The following is a 19,624-nucleotide window of genomic DNA, read 5'->3' on the forward strand; positions in this document are numbered from 1 at the left end:
GCACAATTAGGCAGTATGATGAGTGAGGCATGTAAGAGACCCAGACCAAAACCTTCATTGAGAAGTTCTGGTAGAATTCAAGAGGTCTGGTGGCTGTACTGTTCACTAGGCAACTCATTTGGGGAACTAGAGCTACATTAAAATCCCTACTAACTGCTTTGGATGAACTTCTTGAAGTCACTTTTGGAATTACACTGCTTCACATCCAGAAAAGTTTCTAGCAGGAAGATGATGAAGAGCACATGGAAGAACTTCAGATAGTGCTGTCTGTTCTCACAGAGAAGATACATGCAGAATACCATGTAATTACAGATTCATTTTCTTGAAACAGACACTGAAATTCACATCATTAATAGAGTGTACCATCTGAGATCAGGATCCTGCTTCTGTGCCACCACCTCTTGTTTTAGGGACAAAGACTCCTGAAACTGAACTTCAAAAAACTGTGAAAAACAAATCTAAAATACAGTTTTCCCACATCAGTAATGATTTGGAATCATGGAGTAAAGTTTCTATTTACTGTTTTGCATATGTAAAATATTGTTCAAATAAAATAAGCCCCAAGTGCCAACAGCAGGTGAAAAACCTCGGTGAGCAGTCTCAACAGCTAGGTGTGTTTTCCAGAGCTTCAAGGAATAGAAACTTCTCCTTTCACACATTCAGATGATTTTAGATTGCCATCTGAATTAAAGATGTACAATTAAATTTTAAAAAGTAAATTTTCTTTAAGTCTCATTCAGAGAAACATCCACTGATCCAAAAGCTACCCTGATTTTTATGCAAGATGAGGGTACTGGCTAAGTTCTAAAAGCTGCTCAGTATTTTTCAGCTATACACAGGGCCCTGACAGAATATGCTCAATGTTAGGGTTAGAAATGCCTATAAAAATTCAGTCTCCCATTGCACTGCCTTTCCTTCACAAAGGTAAATAAAGGCTTATTTGACCAGAAAGTTGAGGAAATAAAAGCTGTTGAACTCATAGTATGAATTACTGGGAAGACCTCATCTTTCAATTTTTTTCCCCATATAACAAATGTCAGAGGGTTTACATTTCTCTAACACTACACTAAACTTAGAGGCAGAATTTTCATATTTTGATAATGTTTTTCTAAGTATATTCAGTACATGCTTCAAAACACAAATATTTATCTTTCTTACCTAGTCCTGTTTCTCTTCTGTCAATATTTTCACTGAGTTTTTGAGTTATTGAAGTAACATTTGCATGTTCCAGTAAGCATGGTAGTTTCAAAAGGGGAGGTTCTTTGGAAGCTGAAGTCCATGTAGCTTGACCTCTCATTTGATTTATTCTTGAACAAGAACTGAGGTCTAAAAAATTGAAGTATACTGGAGTTTTCTCAGCTTTTTTATCTGAGGCAGAAAGATCAAAGGACGACCTTCCATTCATGTTTACTAAATTTCCAGATGTTCTCATGGGCAAAGAGGACGATTCTTCCAGGTGACCCTCAGCAAACTTCCTTCCTGGAACTGTACTATTCAGTGAGTCTTTTTTCTCTGTTAACAATGTGTTATTTGTTAAATTATTACTCTCCAGGGAATGTCTGGTTTTGATGGAGCATATCTGAATATCATCATTAACTTTTTTACATGGAATTAGTTTATCTGTACTAATCCTATCTGCTGGCAGAGGCTTATGAGCAATTATTTCAAGAGCATCAGCCTCAACTGGGGCTTCAGCATATGAAGTACAGGCATTTGTAGCATTCCCTGTTTGTTCAGCACCACCTTGTTCAGGTTGCTTGCTGCGCAAGTCATCCATATTTCTTCCACTTCCTGTAGTTGGGGGGTATAAACTGAATGTACCCCAGACAGACACATTATCGCTGTGGGTTTTTGTGGCATCATCACTACTTGCCTTGTCACAATAGGTAGTTGGTGGATCTTGAGGATCAGTCAGTGGAACACCAGTGCTCTCCAGTGCACCATCTCTGTTGACATTTGTGGCATTTTCAGGGCAATTTCTGTCTTCAGCATCTATGTGTGTCTGTTTAAAAGGAAGTTTGTCTCCATGTAGACCACTCAGATTTAGCAAACTTCCTTCTGGTTCATGTAATCCATTGCCTACAGAATTATCGTTGTTCAGCAAGCTACACCTTTGGCATTCTGTTTGAGAATTTTCTTTATTGCAAGATAGAATGCGAAAACTTGCTTCCTTAGCTTGATGATTATCTGTACTCCTCTTACACACAGCCTTGTTCTCACTGCAAACAACTGCTTCACACTCAGTTTGGGGTGCTTCAGGTATAAGGAAGTTGTGTTGTATAGTATTTGACTTTTTTTCTGCCTTATTACAAACTGATTCATCTGTAACACCGCACAGCTCTGGCTTGTTAGAGCCAGTCTCTTGACTTCCATTTTTCCTGCAGGCACCTACAGTGTCAGTCCTGTCTGAAAGGACCTTTCTTGTCTGTGTGTGGCATGCTGCCAGGGGCTTATGGCTGTCCTGTAGCTTTTGTTCTGAATTTGCACTGTTTTCACCCAGTAACATTCTACATGTTGCTCCTAGATTTTCTGCTTCTTTGCACTCAGTGACACAAATTTCTGAGGTCTGTCCTTGAGTAATTAAATCAGTATCTGTGCAGAGGGTATTCCTGGGAGAAGCCTCCCTTGGCTTTTCTTCATAAGGGTTAGCAACATTAACTTCATCCTTAAAACTGTTTTCAAGAACTTGTAAATCTGTTAGAGTAAGTGTATTCTCTAGTTAGTGACAGACAACCCAGAAGCTAAAGTAATGTTTTAGAATTTAAAATTTCCAAAGAGATGGATTCAAGATGAGTATCAATACTGGTATTTCAGATCTTACAGTACACACACTAGTCCATTAAAGGTTACCGAAGTACTGCATTATGGTAACTTGTAAAATATTGATAAACTGTTCAAACAGAAAATAGATTAACATGCTGTAGAATTTAGATATGGCCTATAGTTGAAATATTCCCCAACTGATAGCTGCCAGCCTTATTACTGAGAGGAGTATTCATTATGAAATTGTAACACATACTCAATCAACCATTGTGTGGCTACATGAAGTTTATGCTACTGGTTACTACTGCAGTTGTATTTGTCTGGTTTTTTTTTTTTTTCAAAGTGGCAGTTTTAGATAAATGGAAAATAAAAAACCCCAATATTTTAGGGACTATGTTCAAATCAAAAGGAATGTGCTATGACTTGATGGTAGTGAACCACTGAGGAATAACAGGCGTTGCGGTACCAGAAAGGTGTGAGCACTGATCCTTTAAAGCAATCACCTTGCAGTTCATAAGCTTTTAAATTTCCATTTATCTTTGCTACACTGAGTACATTTCCTTCATGTGGCTTCAAAAATTTCCTTGATTTGGTTTCAAAATGTTTTCTACAGAAAGTGTTACGATTATCCACACAAAGAAACCTTCAATGTCCTGTGCAGCACAGTCACTCTCTCTGCCTTTTTTTCATTGCTTTATGGGAAAGGCCTTGGTTTTGTTTCCAAACACTGCTATACACATTATAGCTCTTCCTAACCCCTATTCACTTCATGAACTGGCATGCAGAAAGAGAATTACAACAGCTTGAGGGGTTACAGCACATGGATCTAACTTGATGTCCCAAGGCAGCCACTGACAGCACTGTGGTTTCATTCAGAGCTTTGTGAATTTATTGTAATTAGCACTACTGACACCAGGAATTTTCCTGTTGCTAATACAAACCCATTTAATTTCAGATTCGAGCCTTCTTTTACCATATACTGTACCTGTACTCTGTCTTTCTTCAATACTACTTATCTCTGTTATCCAAGCAGTGTTACTACTTTGCTCTATCTGTAATTCCGCAGTGCTTAGAGGAATTGCATTTGGTACTTCAGTTTCTTCATGTCCAAAATTACTATCTTTTCTTATGGTGGATTCCATACATGTATTTTCTTCCTGAACAGCCTGTATATCACTGGTTTTTGAGTGTTCTTCACCACTCTAGCATAAGAAGGAGCAAAAGATTATACATATTTTTTACTAGTTTACTATAGTCACTGAATAATGTTCAGGACATAGCTTTACAATTACTTTTACAATTCTGATGTAAGCCAAAGACCTGAAGTATACAAACTTAAATGTACATGGAGTGAAAAGCAGACTAATACCCTAGAAGATTAGCAAAGAAATCAGATTGTGCTATAGTATGGTTCACAGAGAACAGTTCCACAGATTGGCAGAATTTGTCAGAGGAAAGAATATGTGTTGTACATATGCTAACTGGATTACTTCCATTGTCTGCTGGATAAATCTGTGACCTGCTTAGTAATTGCCTGCAGAAAAACCTGCATGATTGCTGTTGACACTCGAAACACACATGCATACACACGCTATTTATTTTTTTTCCCCTAACAAACCACCTAGGATTTTCAACTTCAATTCACAGGCAAGTAAGACTAATGAATTTGCAGTTCCTGTCAGTCAGATCTTCATTCACTCCCAGATTGCTCTTTAACCTGAATTTGAGTCAAATTCAGCAGAAGTAAAAGCCTGAAAGATATGTTTGCTTTAAGTTTTAGTCACTGTCTAATACTACAGCTGTATTTGTCTTTATTTCTGAAAGCTGCATTAGACAAAGTTCTGTGAAAACTAGAAGCTGAATAGTGAGGAAACACTCGAATAAAACTCCACCAGAAAAAAAAAAGAAGAAAAAGAAGCATCCTTTATCATCATCAACTGCTTGTCAGCTGAAGGCAGGAGCACATGCTGGCACTTGCCCTAAAGATAGCATATAAAATTAGGTAGATGTAGGAGGAAGCAGGAGTATTGGTTTGGCCTTAAGAAGTGTGAGAAAAAGCTGAAGATACTTGGGTGACTGGAGGTGTTGTAAAAGGAAGACTGGGATGTGGGAAGAGAGTACAAGTGCTGTGCAGATGTGTGGGGAGGACAGACTATATTGCAAAATGGAGGGAGGCACGTAGACAATGCTGGTAAAAAATGGAATTATTGCAATGGTGGCATAGTAGATGATGCAGAATACAAACTACAGGAAATAATTTTCTACAGGTCACAGAAACATCCTGATCCTAGCTTTGCTGATATGGAGGTAGGGAGGAATCATGACAAATGGAAAAGGGTCCTAAAACCAATTTTTGTCTGCCAAATACTCCATCTTCGATTTGAAGTTTCAATGGAAATGTCTTTCACTTTTCCTCATATTTCGTTATTGTCTCCCCTGTTATTCTGGTGTGGAAACTGTAAATATTAAATCCAAAGGACCATCTCTGAACTCTACCACTTGTGCTCTGAATATAGAACTGAACGCTGATTTGATTCACCCAGCAACGCAAGCTCAGTTCTAGTTCAACTTGCACTGCATAAAGGAATCTCTTACCTTCAGCATTCATTACTTGTTGAGCTTGCTATGCCTTTGATGATTTTTAAAGAGGCTGAGTGAAATAAGGGTTATGTTTGATTTTTGTGGTTTTTTAAACTAAAACTGTCCTATGTTACAAAAGCTGAAATTCATTCCTCTGAGTAGAAGTGGACTTAGTTCCACACTTCCAGAGAACTTACATAAATACAAAGTCAATGGGTCTGCCACAGTATTTGAGAAACACCCATGCAAAATATGTTTGTGAAATAGGATTTAGTAAAGATAGATTAAATTAACTGCTATCTGCTCATAGATTGATAGAATAGTTTAGGTTGGAAGGGACCTTAAAGATCATCTAGTTCCAACCCCTCTGCCATGGGCAGGGACACCTTCCACTTGCCCAGGCTGCTCAAGGCCTCATCCAATGTGGCCTTGAACATTTCCAGGGAGGGGGCATCCACAATTTCCCTGGGCAACCTGTTCCAGGATCTCACCACCCTCGCTGTAAAGAATTTCTTCCTAATCGCCAGTCTAAATCTACCTTCCTTAGGCTTCAATCCATTCCCTCTCATCCTATCACCACAAGCCCTTGTAAAAAGTCCCTTCCCAGCTTTCATGTAAGCCCACTTCATGTACTGGAAGCCTGCTATAAGGTCTCCACAAAGTCTTCTTTTCTCCAGGCTGAACAGCCCCAACTCTCATAGCCTGTCCCCATAGGGGAGGTGCTCCAGCCCGGTATTATGTATGAATTTATTAATAAGGTAACATCTCAAGCTTCTATGATACAAGTTCCCCTCTGGATAGAAGGGGAATGTTCTCTGGGTACACTAAATTTTAATGGGATCTTAGATCACCGATTACATAAGATAAATCTTTAGGTTTAGCAGCTTCAAAGGAAGATCAATGGACATGACAGCTAGATTACAAAAACAGTTGTGTGCCTCATTCATTCTCTAATATTTCTTTTACAAGAAACAGGAAGTACTGCAGCTATTGGAGACACGCACCTGAAGATTTTGCACTTGCTCAGAATCCTGATTTCCCTGAGGAGGGTGATCTTCAAGGTGTCTATGAACACCTTTAAAGGAATTCAACTCATTTTTAAGAGTCTCTATTTCTCTTCTCATGTTTTCCTCCTACAATGAGGGTACACAGAGCACAAACCCGCAAATTTTACTGCATGTTCACATATGTAAAGCACTGTTTTACACAGATATGAACTTAGCAAATTAAAGTAAATCCTTAAAAGAAGGTATAGATCCTAAGGCATTTCTTTGTGCACAGTAAGTGAATTTTGAGCTCTTTCATTCAAATAAGAATTTTAACCACATTTCCATTACAGACAATACCTTCTCTTAGTTGTTTGTGGTGGTGTTTGTTTGGGTTTTTTTCCCACCATTTCAAGTAGCAATGCTCAAAAAAGTGAGAATTTTATCTGTAGCATTTTGGCATTTCTGCTAAAGCTACATTTTCTAGAAAAGTCTCTATTACTGGGAAAGAAATCAGTTGTTTTTACTGTATTATTTCTGCAATATTCTGCAATATTGGCTTGTAAGAATTACCTGAAATGCTTGATGACCATTTCAAAAACCTCTTAGCACTCTAACATTTAATTTAATAAACCTACATCTTTCTTCCAAGTTCTTAGTGCTTCCTCATGCTCATTCTGAAGATTAAGGAACTTTTCTTCATTTTCCTTTGCCTTCTCCCTTTGCAGCTCATTATCTCTTTCAAGGGTCTGCAATAAAATTAATTATCCAAAAAATAATCAATACCACATTAATGAATTTTGATGTGTTTTATGTTGCTTGGACCTTTGCTTCTAACATGCTGGAAGTGCCATACAGATCAGTGATAATGTGCTATCTCAACAATAATTTTCATAAATTAACAGAAAGGTGCTTATAGTTTAGCTAACAGGAAACAGGGGGAGGTTATGAAAAAAGAAATGGCTATAAAAGGGTATAAAAATACTTGCCATTATTCAGTTTCACTGCATAAGTTTTAATGTGCTGAAAAAGTAATATAAAGTCCATAGATGAGGAATATGAAATGTAGCACAATCTTGACCCAGTGTACTTAACAAAAGAAGACCTACAGTATGCTCAAAGAAGGGTGTTTTTTTCCTTATAACTTTTTCTATCCCAAATTGTTTATTAACCTATCTTACAAACTGTACAAACTTTAAATGCCAGAGTATATCTACTGGAACATGAAATATACATCTGATTGTCCTTTAATTTATCCTTATTAGATGACTGAAATAGGAGTGCATTGAAGTAACAGTTATATTCAGTTTGTTGTACCTGCAATATTTTTGGGTTAACTCTTTCAGCTTTACTGGGCTAAATTAAAGCCGTCTGTATAAATTGAGAGTTACTTCACATGTCTCAGGTACTGCTGGAATTTTTATCCTACCATATTTTTATAGCAAACAATATGGAAGATAATGAACTTACTGCATCCATTATCTACTGTGTAGATGGCACAAATATATTTGATAATGTAAACATAACTTGAATGCATGGAGCTATATGACCAGCTACATATTTATGAATCTGCTGAGCTTCTTTGGAAGTCCAGTTGAAAGATGTTAAGTTATGGAAGCATCTTTCCTAACTAATCTTTTGTCAAAAAAAGAGTCTATTTCTTGATTCACATGGCACCAGTTTTTAAGTTCATTTAGCCACACTATTACATATATATTTTACAGGTACTAACTTTAGCAAAATTCCGAATACCTTGCATACACATGCAAAGATTTGTGCATAATGGATCTTCTCTGATGAAATATATAATTAAATGGATGAGAGAATTCAGCAGTACATTGGCTGAATTCATGTAGCTCTATCAACTAGGAGCCCAAGACCACCTCTCTCTGATAAACCTGCTCTAACTCCAGGGATGCTTTTACCTGAATTCCTCGCATTCCTTGTTCTACTAGAGCAAGTCTAATGACATTTTAGAAGAGCATAACTGATCTTTAGCCTTATTTCATCAAAAAGCAAAGTTTGTGTATTTATATTGTGGCAGGAGTCAGGCTGCTCACGTCTATTAAAAGACAAGGCTTATGTGAAGCAAATCTAATTTCAATTTAGCATAGAAGCATTTACTTAGAAACAAAAGTATATGCGCACACAGGAAATTTAATTTGAAATTAACTGAAATCTTAGTTCACACAGGCCAAGCAAGAATAGAACAGTTGAGGTTATGTATGGACAAAGAGTAGATAATTATTATTAGTTAATCAATGGCTGTACCTGACTCTGCATGGCACATCCATCTGGAACTGATGACCTTAATCTTTTAGTGTGAGCCAATCTGACTGCTAGTGTGATTTAGAATCTAAACTGTCCTGAGCCCTATTTACGCACTCCCCAGTGTGGTTAACTGGCACATTTAGCATAAATATGACATCAGACTACATAGCAAGAGATGGTTAATTATATGCTCTTTTTCAGACCCTATGCTCTAATAAAAGCTCTGGCTATGAAGATCTGAAATTTGAAGTATTTTCCAGTAAAGACATTTACACCTACATGAAAATTATGAGACATGAAAGTTAAAATAATTTGGTTTCAAAATACTTAAAAGCAAGCACAAATAAATTCAAGTTTTACCCTCCAGAAATGGCAAATAAGAATGGCAACCATGATTTACTTTAGGGGAAGAACAAAAGGAGGGAAACCACAGCCTGTGCTTCAAGGTTCATGATGACAGCTAAGGAGCTGAGGGAGCAATGGAAGTGAGGTCAAAAGTTCTGAAAAGCATACAGATGTCTTTAACAGCTCTGGGCTTACATAACAGATAGTAGCAGCTTGTCTAATCAAGAAAAATCTGACCTGATAGTCTTCTTTCAGTGCATTTAATTCACTTTCTATTCTAACATTCGTTTGGGTTACTCGCTGAAGCAGTTCCTGCACACACTGTAGAGAGCTGAGAATTTCCTTATTAATACAAACAAATTGGAATATACTGAATAACATTTGTTTCCTGAAATGCAAATATTAGCTAATTCATGAATTTTAGTTAACATACTTAATTTTTATTCTGCAAGTGTCTGCAAAGTCATGTATAGAAAAATACAATCTAATATCAGTAGAGGGGAAGGGTTTGGAGGATGAAATTGGAACACCACCATGTTTTTCTGGCCTTTTGCCTTGGAGAAGATAACATCATTAGAACTTATTAAAACTTACTCTTTTTCAGAGAATTGTCTTAAAATGAACAATCCAGTGATGCTTTCAACATACTTCAGTGCAAATCTGAATAAAATACATAAAATCCAATCCCACTGCAAGTTCAATTAATGTAACAGAAGAATTTTATGGTAACCATTTTATGATTCTGGAGAATATAGAATATCCCATAGAAATTATATGACAGGTAAATAACTAGTTCTATTAAAGGATTGCCCTTATGTGAAGTTATTCTGTGCCTCCTGTATTAAATCCTAATAGATGTGAACTAACACACATTACATGTATATCGCACTCTGTGGTGGGTTGAGCTTAATCTTTAGTTCAATTTTACATCTAGAAAACAGAACCACAGAGATGTGGAATGGCTTGCCTGGTGTCATCTGAGAAGTCAGTAGTACAGTTGGCCATGTCTTTTAAAACTAGTATAGTTTTCACTCAGCTAGACAAGGTTCCTTCTCTGCATACAGTTCAGTGTAAATCAGCTATAACTTAGATAATATATTTAGCCTCACCAAGAACCACTGAAGCCAACATCTGCACTTAATCCAAATGGTGGATTTGTAGGGATGTAGTACAGAAATCTAGGTCTTCTAACCCAAGTTCTTGAAGAAAGTGGAGTTCATCTCTACTAGAGCCCTCCCTAGATTTATATCAAAATCCTCTGTATGTTAAAACCAATTAACCAAACCCTGGAAATTTACACAGAATGAAAAAAGAGAAGCCAAAGAGAGTCCCTCTCAGATAATACAGGCCAAACATGTGTATGAATTATGCTATGAGCAGCTCCATATAAATGTTTTTAGTGAATTCAGGGCTGTGGGAGTAATGAGGCAATGGAAGACAGCCTTAACTCTGTTCAGCTATGTATAGGCGTAGTTTAATATTCTAAATGTACCTATTCTGTATGAATGGAATACCATTTCCTTTATATATGATTGACACGTTATTCCAACTTTAACTGGTATTATAGTAAACCGTTGGCAACCAGAAAGCAGAAAAGCAAGCTTGTTATGCAAACCTTGTTGCTTATGTCTGCTGAGCTGATATGTAAACAACTATTTTATGGGCAGATCAAATTTCTCCCATATGAATTCAGAGACAAAAGTTAAGGCTTGGAATAAAGTGATAAATAATGGATTTTGTTCTAGTAATACACCTGAAAACTGAGCAGTAAGATCCTATTTAACTTAGTATTACAGTATTTCTGAAGAGTAAACAAGTGAATTTAATTATTTTTAAGAGCTTAGTCTAATAATTGAAGAAACTGAAATATGAAATATAGCACATATATTCCTAAGTGATTTTGAAATAGCGAATTTGTATTAACAACTCACCAGCTTTTCTTCTTTAATGTGAGTGTTTTCTTCCTGAACTTTTTTCGTAACTGCAGTCTCCTTAAAAAACCAAAAAACATAAAGACCAGTAAAAGACATTCTCAATTGCTGTCCTTTTCTTTAGTAATACTGTATTGATGTGACATTGTGAATCATAGTGAGGCTGTTTAAAGAAATTGAATTTTTTTTTTTTTTTTAAACTATACAATTCTATTTATTCATAGCATAGTTACTTCCCTAGAAAAGGTTGTTCTGGAAACAGTTTTATTATATTGTTTATGCATCAGAGAGATCATTGCCATAATGTTTGCTGAACAAAGAACAGAAAACATTCACCAAAAATTTTATTTGTTTAAACACCAAAATACCATTCTGATTTTTTGTTGCAGGTCTTGAAACTGTTTTTCCTTTGCTGCAAGATTGATGTTTTCTTCTCCCACCCTGTACTGAGATGTGACCTTGGACCTTATCAAGTCTGTAGTTACTTTCTTCAGTTCCTTAACACAGGAAACACATATAAATAGTTCATCCAGTATAGGCATTGCAATTCAAAACAAAGACAAATCTTTTAAACTATCCCAAGTCCTGCCCTACTTTTAAATAATGTATTGGAACAACAGAATAAATTAGAGGCACTGAAATTTGTAAGACTGACTTGCTAAACTTTAAAGGTTTGGGGTTTTTTTCCTCTCCAGAGTTGAAATGTTACTGTGCTAATTTTAGGGTTTGATGTATTTATGATACTTAAGCACTTCATTATTTTCTCTTCCAAGAAGTATACTAGAGGTGGGCACTGATTTGCTATTGGTAAAACCTCCTCAACCAAGATACACAACAGGAATAAAGTACCTATTGTTACTACTGGGCATGTTCCTGGGAATCAAGAGGGAAAAAGGAAGAACAGCAACTATCTGGTAAAAACAGGAACTGGCTATAAATTTGGAGGATCTTTGCTTTTCCTGAAACATTAATTACTTAATCTCAGGAGAATGCTAAATTAATTTTATATTAGAGGCTTCTACAACAGAATTTTTCATCTAAAATACGCCTTTGATTTTATAGTCTCTATAATCTTTTAAATATCCTGCTCTTTTTTTTTTTTTTTTGGTATCTGTTTTCCAACCAGTTTATTCCAAGCTTCTAGTGCAGCAAATAAACAGCAAATGCTTTGATCTCATTAAATTACAACTTATAGTTCCTGGAGTCATAAATATTGTGCCCCGTTCTCCCCCACCCCTCCCATTCTGGTACAAGGTAGTCTGTTTAATATCGCTCTCTCCTTGAGCACCCTGACGTTTACTCAGACAAATAGCAGAGGTTATGAATGCTGTTCACAGATAGTATCAAGAATTCTTCATGATGCCATAGTGGTGAACCAAGCATTCAGAATGGTAATAGTTTTATCTAACAACTAAGTTTGGTCTGTTTAACTTTTCTTCACAAAACTGGAATTCCATCTTATCACAGACCAACGGTTTAACTGTTCTGGACAAAATCATACAACAGTACAAAAGAAAAAGGGAAGATCACGTTGCAGCTGAAATGCACAAAGTTTTACAGAAAATACAAGTATAGGTACTACTTTAAATTTTTTTTCTAGAAGTTTTATTTCTCCTATATTTCAGTCATAAATAAATCTATAATGATCTAGTAAGTACTAAGTGTAATTGAAGAATCAATTACAGAACCCAGAGACAGCAATGCTTTAGTGTTGTGATATTCTGTAAGCTACTAAGGCTTTTGCCATCAAAACATGTATCAGTTCCACTGTTTTTACTGAAGGGTTCTGTAATGAAATGTGCAAGTAAAGTTCCTACATTTACGTGACAGAAGGTGCAAGCAGTTTTAACTCTGTAAAAAAGAAAAGGTGCACTATACCAGTCTTTACAGAGAGCTGGAACAATATGTGTTATACAGAGCACAACTCCAAGGCTGTGTGCCCCATAAGCAGGTGCAAAAGCCTGCTATGAACCTCATACTATCTATCTTCCAAAACACAGAGTTTGTGTCCAGAAAAATCTTCCTGCTATTTTGTCACAGGGGAAGAACAAGTCACACTAAGTAAATCATGTTCTTGAGATACAAATGATGACTAGATTTTCTTCTTTGTATATATAGCAGATGGATGTATCTTTCTTTTTCTCCTAATAGCCTTCTCTCACTAATAAGATCACCAGTGGTATTCAAAACCTATAAATTAAACTGAATCTGGAAAATAATTTTATCAGTTTGGGGGGAATACTAAGAAAGAACAATAAGGCTTTAAACTCATTCTTTTGATGTGTGGCTCACTGTCAACACTTAGGGACATTGTTTCAGAAGCACTTAAAGGCAGCATAAGTCAAGAGTGTCAAAAAAGAAACACAAAAAGACAAAATAAACACTAAAGTAGTCCTGCTCCTTTCCTTTGTGACTTGATCTAAACTAAAGCTTCCTTTGTTTTTTCGTTGTTGCCTTTGTTTGTTTGTTTTAAATGCAGTTCTGATCAATAGAAAATTGTCATTCGACTTTCCCTCAAGGCCACACAAATACATGTACCAGCATGAAGCGTTGGCATGGGGCTTGAAAAGCAGCCAGCATAGGCAGTAGTAACCACCTCCCAAAACAAAGCTGATACCTCACACAAACATTAACTGAATCCAAAATTCCAACTACACCTTTTTGTTCTTCCCAGATTAGTACAACTCTCTTGTAATCTTTCAGGCCTTGAGCAGCATAGATCGTTTTAGGCAGGAGAGTTAAAGAAGCCTTTCTCTTGGCCAGATTTCAGTGCAAGCATTTTCATAATGGTTGAGAAGAATTCTACCACATTGAATGTCTAAATGTTCACATCCTTAAATAAATGTTACTGAAAAGGAAATTATGCCACAGTCCATTTAGGAACTGGATGTGTAAGCAGGCAATGTCAAAAGGAAATGATAACCTCTCCAAATAATATTCCTTTCCACAAATCCCAGAAGATTAAGCCTGGGGAGAATGAACCTCAGTTTAATCCAGGTTTTACTGTTGTACATATTTAACACCCCACCATATACTTGCAATTTCATTAAAATTGCAGATTAGTTTATTTTTATCCATAAATGTTGAATAGCATTCACTAACTTCATATTCCCATTAAGAACAAATGTGTGAGATCATCATGGTCTGAGTCAAAGTAATGGCTGTGATAAGAGCTGACAGCCAAATTAAGATTTCTGTACTATGGATACTCGTTCCCACTCCAGCACTGAGGCTACAGAGGACAGAAGTTTGAAGCCACAAGTTGTCAGAGCTGTTAGAGGCCAGTCAAGTCTCCAAGGCAGATAAAAACAGCTTTGTAAGTTGTCCCAACTTGTGCTGCTGCTATCATGACTTCTTTCAGCTATGCAGCAAGTGAAAACAGGCTGGTAATCCCTCTTCCAAACTCTTCTAATCATCAAAGTTTTCTCATTGCTTTGTATCTCTTGTAGGTCCCCTTCAGCTCTGTAACAGATGCATCCCCCAACAAAGGAAACACTTGACAGCTTTAAGATCACTGTTGCAATGGTTAGGCTAAGTACAAGGTAACCACAGTGAAATTAAACTAGCTCAGCTCACTTCTTACCGGGTTCAGGGACTTTTTTTGCTCTTCTCTTGCAGAGACAAACAGAAGTTCTGCTGAACTAATAGGGGTCATCACAGATTTAGTTCATACCTAACTTTCCAAAAATCTCTTACAAGCAAACTGTTGAAAAGAGGAACACTGAAAAAGGGTTGCATTTTGGGTGTGTTTCACTATACTGTTCATTTTTAACTCTGTTTTCCCAGAATTACTGCATTTTGAGGAAAAAGTAATTTTTCTATTATATACAACTTTTATTTCTAAAACTGTACTTACACAGAAACTTCCACTTTTGTTGATTTTGCAAAATAAGGCACTGCCAGAGCAACGTGCTGTAGCATAATGATTATTAAAATGCTAAGAAGATAAATTCCACTTCAGTTTTCCACCATCATTCAGAACAGGATGGTCAAATACTAAACAAATCAATAACAAAATCAGAAATAACTGCAATAGAGGCATTTCCTGGTGAACTAAGGAAGCCAGATTAAGTTTCACTTGGCCCCTTCTTCTGCTTATCTAACAGTATTTTATTTAAATTCATCACCTATGACCCTAAGAATCAAGAGTACAGCTGGAAAAAATGGATCAAGCAATGCTTGATTACTACAGTGTGTAAATCACTATCAGTTTATCTTGCACACCTCTGTTACTCACGAATTTCACTATGTAAAATTTTCTTAATCATCATTCATTACTTACCTCTCAAATTACTTACCCTCAGAGAATTCGAAGTAATAAATTATTCTTGGTTTCTTAACCAAAAGCAACAAATATAATTTACTGCCATGCTTAAAAATTTCTAACACTCCTAGATTTTGATATTTACAATATCTTACAATAAGAATATGCTGCTTTTTAGATTAATGTCCTTCTTTCTGTCACATACAACTTATGCATCCATTTTTTAAAGGAATTGTACAGAGGAAGTATACCAAATAAACATAAGACAAATTGTTCTCAGACTTTCATGGCTATGGTATTTCCATTCTAACAAATATGGCTTTTCTAGAGTGGAAACTGACAACTTCCAATATTCTTCTGTTGTTCTTCCATCCATCAAATATTTCAGATAAGTACATACAGGTTTTATGTATAATATATAACCTTCCCATATAAATTGGATTTGGTAACTACATAAACATTTCTAAATGCCATAAACCCTAGATGGTGATTTAGAAATTAATTTCAGAATTTTTGAGAAAGCTTTCTGCTTTAGTGTTCCTGTGATTCTCAGTCTGCTTTGTTGTGGTAGGAGTTCTGAAATCATTGAGATTGGTCACTGCAAAGCTTGATCTTTTTTGACGCTGAAGTTTGCCAATTTATTTTCTAGTATGTAACTAAATAAACCTAGATTGGATCCTCAATTAATCTATACCATGGCTAGAATATCTTCATGTTACAAAAATTAACTAAAGCACTAAAGAAGGTAAGAACGAAACAAGTCATAGTCCCTTCTCCTCATTTACAAATTACGTTCTCCCTTGCCCCTATTTGTTTAGCAAGAAATTTTCAAACTTTGCAAAACTTCCATGGTAGTACGAAGCATTCTTCTGAAAGGTGAGGATAAAGATTAGGCCAAGAAGCCCAGAACAATCACACAGTTTTTCCCTGCCTAAAATCCTCAGAGAAACAAACCATGAAGAAAAGAGCAACATGGAATAGAAAGTTAAGGAGCTAAGGGAAAGATACAGTTTATAGGAAAATTTTGATTTCAGAGGGTGCCTCTGCTATTCTCCTGTCAGCATTAAACAGTTCAAAGAGAAAAGAGATCTTCATTCTTCCCATTATTAGATATAACCAAGAGTGAAACTCAAACACATACCTGGCAAATAACAGTTTCTGAAGAGACGAGGGCAGAAAAGAGCTTAATGACCAGACAACTTCTTTGTCCATAGTACCACTATTAGCTAATGTCTCAGTTTGACTGTCACAAAACTTTCCCATATCTGATGCTGATTTAGTTAATGTTTTCTAACCTACGTTCAAGCTACCCACTTGCTTCTGTGGCAACTATGTTCTAACTAACTGAAAACACCACTGCAACCTTTCTATATCAGATGAGAGAAGAAATGACAACAGAGTATGAGAAGAAGAGAGGGTGTTAATCATTAACAAGAAACAAGTAGGATGCTGTAGTGGTAAACAAAAAAAAAAAAATCCCAAGTTATAGAAACTATTCAGAGCTGTTCCGATTTCAGTTGGCATTCATCTGAAGCACCTCTGCAAAGGAGCGTAAGAAAAACGTAGCTATGAGTCATAGAACAAAGAACAGTTCTGCTAGTTGCCCACTATTTCTATTAATGCTACAGCAGCTTGTAGAAGTCTGAGAGAATCCCATTTACACATTCAGAAATGCATATTACACTTACTTCCTTCAAATTGCTTATTTCAGTCTCTTGTCTTTTATTCACCGATGCTAGTTTCTTATTGAGCTGTATTGCTTCTTGGACTTTGAAAAGAAGTTAAAACATGTTAATAAAAGCTTTCCTACTTGAATATTTGATTTATAACTGCAAGGTATGTGTAACTACTTCTCCCTTTCCTTAAAACATAACACTTCATTTTATGTCTTGTGTCTGTGTTTACATGGATGAACACCACAGGCAGACAAAACAATACACAAGTCCACATTCTACCCAAACACTGTGATGCTTGTGTATAAATTTATCACTTTGGTGTCAGAAACAAGGATTTGTCAGCTTTGTCAAATTGATAGGTACTAAACTTCATTTAAATAAGATTTTCATTAAATGAGATTTTCATTACATTATCAGCTATTATCAGCTATTTTACAGAGTAAAATTATGTATTTATATAAAAGTATATGGAATAATATTTGTGGTTTGGCAGTTTCACGAATAATTTTGTTGTTTCAACATATAAATGAAAAAAAGGTACAGATTTATAGAGCCTGAATAGCCATATAATAAGAATCTGTGTAGCAATGATAACTGCATAAAATTATTCAGACCAGCAACTTGATCCAAATTAAGCTTGCTTGTTTGTTTTGAAAGGGGTGGGCCTGCTGCTGGCTTGTTTTGAACTCAAATCAATATAATTTGCTATGTGGTCACACACACACAACTGTAGTAGTGTATCAGCAAAGAGCAGAAGAAGTACAGGGCCTGTATAACCTGCTGCACAGCCTGGCACTGACACAGAATGAAAGACTGCTGTAGCTGCTGAGATACAGTAATTATCAGTTATTGTATTTGCTGCTTGGCATGGGCTAGCTGGTCTTTCTCTGAATCTTCAGGTGTCTTCATGGTGTCAAAACACAGCAAAAACTGGAGGACATCAAAGACACACATACCACTGTGCTCTAGTTTCCCATGAACGCCTTTCACAACTCCAAACTGAGATGCAATAGTAGCATAACACCTCTCAATTTCATTCAGTTTCTTCTGATGCTCCTCTTTTGCTGTTACATGCATCTGTAATTTTTGACCCTGTTAGAAACATTAAGGACAGACCTACTGAATGATATGAACTGACATGTAAAAATCATCTCTCCAAATGATTTTTAACATGTTAGCATAAATGCAAAATCCTTTTCAGAATATCTCTGTTGTCTGTTTCATATCTAATGACCAGTTCCAAATAGCACTTCATTCCAGAGTGTGTTAGATGATCAGAAAAGCGCTCTGACATATTTTTATGTTGTCCCTTATAGTTAAGGGAACTTTCACATAAATGTCTGCAGAACTGTATTAACTGTTGCCAAATCTTGGTTATGTAGTTTAACCATGTTACTTAAACTGTATCTGAAGGGGTGATTGAAAATACATGCCACTGGGGTTTTTTTTTAAGTTATTAGTTATCCTTTTTTTCTTATACACTAAGGTTTGGGGCTTTTTGTGTTCTTCTTTATACTGCATTTTCGTTAATAACTTTGTAGGCACCATGTAGTCAATTTTTGAATCTATTTTCTCTGAAGAGAGCAGGTTAAATGAAATCCTCAGAAAACACATCCATCTATTTAGACATCTAATCTATTTCTAATCTGCAGTAGAACAACACAGCAATTTAAATGAATTGGGACAAATTCATTCCTGTGTGCAAATTCAAGTTATACAAGGATGAATCTGGCCCAGTGTGCTTGGCTTCTGTAAGGCTCCATTTCCATACAGTAACAAATGCAATACATGTCCAAGCATCAGAGGATAATAAAAGCTGATAGTAATCAAAAGAAATGACCAACATAAGGCTAGCAAAACAGGATATACAATACAAATTTCTCATGTTTTATAAGGTATGAAATTAAACACACTAAAGCAAATGGAAAAGCATAATGGAAGCACTGGTAAAAGAATGCCACCACTTACAGAAACACTTGCAAGGAATGAAGGTTGTGAATGCTCATATACCTCTTTTTCATAATCATAAGTAAACTGTTGAAGAACTGTGCTTAACTGCTGCTAGGATGTGGATTTTTTAACAAAAACAACAGAAAGGAAAAAATTATATTTGTTTTGTCATTCAGGTGTATTTATTCTAAGAGCTTGATGAACAGGGAGGCATTGCTAATCTGAGACTTGAACAGCCTGTGACAAGACTTTTCATTTTTACAAGGAATTTTCCTTAGTGTTCTTCCAATTTCTTTCTTAAGTCAGCAAGACAATTTTAGTCCCCTTTCCTCTCTAGAAAAGTGGAAATACACTTTGTTATTTTTAAGGGCTCCTTCCAGTAGGAAGAGGAATTGGCCCACTACATCCTCAGGAATTTTACTAAGAGCTTACCACTTTCCTAACATTGACTTTTGATGGCAAGATGCTCTCCAGGCTTACTGCACAGTAAAATAAATGCCTGAATATATGATTCTTCTGATGACAGGGAAAAGACCTTAAAAGATTCTTCCATAGAAGACAATCAAGAAATACCAGAAGACACGGCAAGGTAGGGAGGGTTTGACCCTGGAGTTGGAGTAGGGCCCACAGAATCTTGGTTCTTCTTCCTAATGTCTGATACTGCAAGAACAGGAATTATTGCCCTGCCCTACACCAGTAATAAAGATAAGCTTCGATGGGGAGTGGAATTGATTGTGGCCATATGGTTTGTTGAGGCACAATGATTTCTTGGTGGAACTAGACCAGAGAAATAGCTCAGGGTCAGGTAGGTGACCGGAGAAAGACAAAGAGGGAATTGCTCATATCTCAAAGATATTC

The 19,624-nt window shown here is 36.2% G+C and overlaps 1 protein-coding gene across 1 annotated transcript in view; it reads right to left on the reverse strand.

Moving 5' to 3' along the window:
- The window catches only part of CCDC73 (coiled-coil domain containing 73), a 73,848-nt gene that overhangs the window by 5,367 nt on the left and 48,857 nt on the right, over positions 1-19,624 (reverse strand). The window contains 10 exon segments of the mRNA XM_054172013.1: positions 1,159-2,694; positions 3,806-3,965; positions 4,056-4,083; positions 6,310-6,476; positions 6,968-7,078; positions 9,183-9,287; positions 10,877-10,936; positions 11,245-11,373; positions 16,829-16,908; positions 17,773-17,908. Coding sequence (XP_054027988.1) covers positions 1,159-2,694; positions 3,806-3,965; positions 4,056-4,083; positions 6,310-6,476; positions 6,968-7,078; positions 9,183-9,287; positions 10,877-10,936; positions 11,245-11,373; positions 16,829-16,908; positions 17,773-17,908 — 2,512 coding nt within the window.

The sequence above is a fragment of the Dryobates pubescens genome, chromosome 22, assembly GCF_014839835.1.
Source record: "Dryobates pubescens isolate bDryPub1 chromosome 22, bDryPub1.pri, whole genome shotgun sequence".
NCBI lineage: Eukaryota > Metazoa > Chordata > Aves > Piciformes > Picidae > Dryobates > Dryobates pubescens.